The following is a 4,917-nucleotide window of genomic DNA, read 5'->3' on the forward strand; positions in this document are numbered from 1 at the left end:
TCTGCTGCCTGGACCTGAAGGCTTGGGAGCAGCTCCCAGAGCACGCCTGCTCCCATCCTCCCCAAGTAGGGACTGATGCTCCAGCAGGTATGCTTGGGCCATGAAAATAAACACTTACTGTGACCTAATGTGTTGGAGGCCCCGCAGGCTGCTCTTTCCCAGATACCAGGGAGGGGGGAGGACAGGAGAAAACCTTTTACCAGAGCTGCCATGCACATCATCTGCTCCAGCATCCCCATCAAGCAGAGGAACTCGCATGGCTCAGCCCTCACCCGGTTTAATACCTGAAAGCCTGGTTACCACAGGGCCATCACCCTCCTGCTCCACAGCAACATGCACCACACAATTTGCAACACTGCAAAATGTTTGTTTTCCAGAGGGAAAATAGAAAAATACTGCTGCTCCTCTTGGCCTTTTCTTAGCGAGAGGCATGTTTGGCACTTGTGACATAATGAAATTACAATCAACAGCCAAGTGTCTTTCTCCCAGCAGCAAACTCAAGGGCAAAGCCAGGTGGCCACGGCCTGCCAGCAGCACCCACCATCATCCCGCAGTCCCTCCACCTCAGCAGTGCCTGGGACACGCTGGGAGCGACCGCTGGCTGCGGCCTGTACAGAGCTCCCTTCCTGACATCCCCAACTCAAAAATAATTCCAGGTGGGAGTGAACGTGGACTGTGCTCATGGTCAGTTCTGACACACACTGTGCACACCTGGTGCACGTACCCCCGCGCACAGCCAGCGTTGCTGCGGCGATGACCATCCACCTCCTGCACCGACAGATGGACACATCTGTCCAGCGCAGCTGACAGGGAATCACTGGGAAGTGCTGGCTCTTTGCTGGTGCAATGGGACCTGAGCAAGACCTGCAGCATCTCCAAGGGAAAGGAGGAACGCCAAGGCGGGCAGCCAGGACAGCCAGGGCTATTAGGATCCTGGACCCAGCGGCAGGACCGCGGCTTGCAGTGAGGGAAGCCCGACTCATCCACCCTTTTGTTGTTTTCTTTTCTTTTTTTTTTCTTTTTTTAAACTAGCTGGAATTTATCTATTTTTCCAATCCCTGCCTACACACAAACCCAACCTCGGGAGCAAACAAAAATGCCTGAATCGCAGATCAGAGACAAAGCAGGAGGCGGGCGGGCGGCCTGCTCCCGCTGCCCTCACCTCACCCCTCGGCGCGAGGCGGTTATATTTAGGTACCGCCACGGTCTGCGGTGCCGCGGCCCCCTCGGGCACGGCGCAGAATGCAGATTTTCCAGACAACAGACCACAACAGCTCCGTCAAAACCATTAGAGGCTGCGGCGCCCAGGCCTGCGCACAGATGTTTTGATTCCCACTCTCCTGCCACGACAGCCCTCGACAGCCCCATCACCGCCGCCATGCGCTGGACACCCGGCCTGAATTTCAGCTGGTGAGGAAGGAGGGAGGAGGGAAGGGCAGCCCCGCTCGCCAGGGAGGAGCTCTTCTCTCCAGTCCTCCCCTGCCCTGCACTGCCCCAGGGATAGTGGAGCCAGCCCCCCTGGAGCTCCCAGAGGGTATGGGGGACGACCCACCATGAGGAATCAGAAGCAGTGCAAGGGGGACAGCCCCCAGAGGCACCTGCTGCAGCCCTGGGGGCCTCTCCCAGGCCAAAGCCCCTGAGGTCATCAGTTGCAAGAGCCGCGAGCGGCACAGGGATCCAGCATGCGGCCAGGTCAGGGGGACCTGGCGGGCCCCAGCTTTGTTCACAGTACATCTCTCCCGCTGGCTGGCCGTGCCCACTGGCACGCAGCCCCTGAAGCCACACAAAGGCCAAACCTTGGCTGCGCTCTGGTGAAGGGACACAAGAGCCATGAAACACTCGGCCTCTCCCCAGCCCATCCGTCCCAAACCGATCTCCTCTGCAGTGTGAACACACCTCCAGCCCTGGCACCATGGCAAGGCCAGCATGCACTGCCGGCAGCATCCACAGAAGATGGTTGCCGAAAACTCTCCTACCACACACAAGCAAGTGACACCAACAGGGAAATGATCCCACAAGAGATTGAGCCCCCACAGAACACAACACATCATGTGAATAAAGTCGATTTAAAAGCCCACTAGTCCTTTTTCTACTTCTCCACACAACATCTTTTTTTTTATTATTATTATTGCTATTACTGTTATTTTGGAAAGCAGAAGGAGGTGTTAACAAGGAGGCTGACACAACCAGCTGTGTGTCCATCAGTTTGAGATTCAGCGATCCCCACTGAAGCCGTTCAACTGCTGGCCAGGCCCAAAGGAAATGTGCTGCCCCGGGCTGCTCCCGGCCTTCAGTACAACACCGACAGCAACTGGGGTGGAGGGGTCAAAGCGGAGAGATAAAAGAGGGACGCAAGCCTTCGCTTTTGTCAGAGCGGCCACCACCGGGCCCTGGTGTGACAGCGGCCACGACAAGGCCAGGCGATGGTGCCGGGCACGCGGAGCTGCCCGCGCTGCCTCGGCCCACCGAGCAGAACCTTGGCTCGGTCCTGCGGGAACAAAAGGCAGCGTCAGGGTGGGAGGAAGGGTCCAGGGGCTCCACGGCCGAGGGCCAGCGCTGCTGCAGCCGGCACTGCTGCGCGGGAGAGGGGCTGGAGCCAACTTCCTGCTGCCCTCTGCTCCCAAAATGACTGTGTTAAAAAAAAAGAGTGGGGGGAAAAAATACAAATACAGCAAAGCAACTTCTCCGGCCAGACAGAGAGCTTCTCTCCCCTCTAATGTGCCTTTTCTTTGCTTTTGTTCCAGTCAAGGCTGCCTGCGGAGGGGGACCGGGCGGGAGGCAGCTCGGGCAGCCGTGCAGGGAAAAAGCCTTCAGCTGTCGGCAGAGCAGGAGCCTGGTGAGCCCTGGGCCTGGCCACGGGGCTGTTGCTGCACAGCGGCGGGGAGCCCAGCACGATCCTGCTGCCAGGGGCCTGGGACGCCCCGCTCGGCAGCCGCCCCCCTCCCGGCTGCTCCCCGGCCTCCGCCACTGCAGCAGCCGAAAAGCCACACTCCGTTTTTGCTCAGCGCCGGACCAGACAGTGCTCCCTAATGAGGGAGCATTACAATCAGCTTGTAATGCTGAATTTTTAATGCTGCCGAGGGCTCTGTTACATAATAAAGGGGGAAACGGGAGCAGAGGGCAGCCGGCAGGGCTGCCCGCTCCCCCCGGCCACGCAGGTGGCGGCCCTGGCCCACCGGCCGCCCCTCGCGCCCCCTGACCCGCTGCTTACCGCCAGCGCCGCGGGACGGGGCGCGCACGACGCCCATCGGAGCTCCTGCCCTGCCGGGAGGGTTGCACAAACTTTCCTCAAGTGCGTGGAGGGGTGATGCCAAAACGCTGGCTCCGTGCTCCGCCGCGGCTCGGCCGGGAAATGATTTAAAAGCAAAGTTCACGAGCATGTTAACGGCATGCTCTCGTATGTCCCCGCACACACGGGCTGCGCTGCGCCGCTCAGTAATACCCTAAGACTGTAAATCTATAACCACTGCAATGATTTAGTGATTAAAAACATGATAACATATTGTGTAACTGCAAACCACAGAATCCCTGCCAACTCTCCTCCGAGATACAGGAACAAAAATACAGAAAATGTGTTGCTCGCAGCGGTCTTCCTAAACTTGATGGAAAAGATTTTAATAATAATAATAATAATGCAAAAAAACCCCAACAGCCCAGACATCAGAAAAAGGCTGGATACAACGCAAGGCTGAAAAAAAAAATTTAAAAGACAGAATTTTAAATACGAATCTTGCTCTAACAAATTACAATCTAAACATGCCTCGCTTTTTTCTCTTTTTTAAGTTTGTCGTAACTGGAATAACTGGTCTTGTGTGATGTCTTGCATATTCAAAGTGCTTTGTAATAGGATACGGAGACCAAACCTTATTTGCCTAAACTCAATGGGTTTTATTTTTTCCCCTCTCCCCCCCCCCCCATTTCTTTTCTTTTTTTTTTTTCTCCTCCCCCCCCTTCTCCCCTAATGGGGGTGTGGGGGGGGGGGGGGCAAAAGGAAGCAAGGGCTTTAGGCTGTAAGGAAAATACCTGAAAGAGGAAGCTGCAATCCGTAATACGGTGAGGAAAGCCAAATATACATATATTTTTAAAGGCAGCTATGGGAGTTTTGGCCTCTAAGCAACCAACTTGACCCCATTCTCTCTATTCTCTTATTTCCCCCGTTCCAGGATTCCTGCACCTTCAGTCGGATTCGAACTCAATGTGACCCTAAGGAGGGAGTCACCGAGCCTCCAGAAAATTGCTCCATATTAAACAGGAGCGAGAAAAGGAGAAAGACAGCAGGCACGGAGGGGACTCCGCGTTACAGAGTCCAGGACACACGGAGAGCAGCCCCGAGCACAGCGGGAGGGAGAAACAGACCTTGCTAGAAATCAATTTTTTTTTTTTTTGTTTGGTTGATTTTTTAGAAAAGGTGGGGAGAATTTAACAATTAAAAAAAACCAAACCACCACAGACACAAACAAACGCAACCCAAATTATAAATAATTCACAGTATGAATCCCGCGTGTGCGTGGCACCCCCGCAAGCCTTGCACAGCCAGGGCACACACACACGCTCCCCGCGGAGGGTGCGTGCGGGAGCGGGAGCCCGGGCGCGGCGGGTCCCGGGGACCGGCGGGGACCGACAGAGACCCGCGTTTCACGTAACTGCGATAAGCGCCGGGCGTTGCAGCCCCGAGTCATTAACCCTGGCCCCGAGCGGGCTCGGCCTGCGGTGCCGCCCGCCCCCGCCGCGCTCCCGCACCGAGCCGCCCGCGGGGAACAAGAACCGCCGTTACTGTGCGTGGCCAGGCCGTGCGGGCCGCGGGGTGCGGGGCTCCGCGGGGCCGGGCCCGTCGCCGCCGGGGCAGTTTTCGGCACTTTCTTCGCCCCTTTGTTTTCCAACGCGTCCCCGGCGCGGAGCGGCAGCGGGGACCGAGGG

General features: G+C 56.9%; 1 protein-coding gene across 2 annotated transcripts; it reads right to left on the bottom strand.

Annotated features, from left to right (window-relative positions):
• Positions 1 to 836: 836 nt before the first annotated feature.
• Positions 837 to 4,598, bottom strand: LOC113948878. Of its 2 annotated transcripts, none has more exons than XM_027646879.1 (2): positions 3,212 to 4,598; positions 837 to 2,488 (listed from the first exon to the last, which is right to left on the bottom strand). In XM_027646879.1, the coding sequence occupies exon 2, from the start codon at positions 2,200 to 2,202 to the stop codon at positions 1,159 to 1,161; it is 1,044 nt and encodes a 347-aa protein (XP_027502680.1). In that variant the 5' UTR covers positions 2,203 to 2,488; positions 3,212 to 4,598; the 3' UTR covers positions 837 to 1,158. The 2 variants fall into 2 exon arrangements, with proteins under 2 accessions (XP_027502680.1, XP_027502681.1); XM_027646880.1 differs by having other exon boundaries at positions 1,642 to 2,488.
• Between the last annotated feature and the right edge of the window lie 319 nt (positions 4,599 to 4,917).

The sequence above is a fragment of the Corapipo altera genome, unplaced genomic scaffold (genome assembly GCF_003945725.1).
Source record: "Corapipo altera isolate COAL_440 unplaced genomic scaffold, ASM394572v1 62, whole genome shotgun sequence".
NCBI lineage: Eukaryota > Metazoa > Chordata > Aves > Passeriformes > Pipridae > Corapipo > Corapipo altera.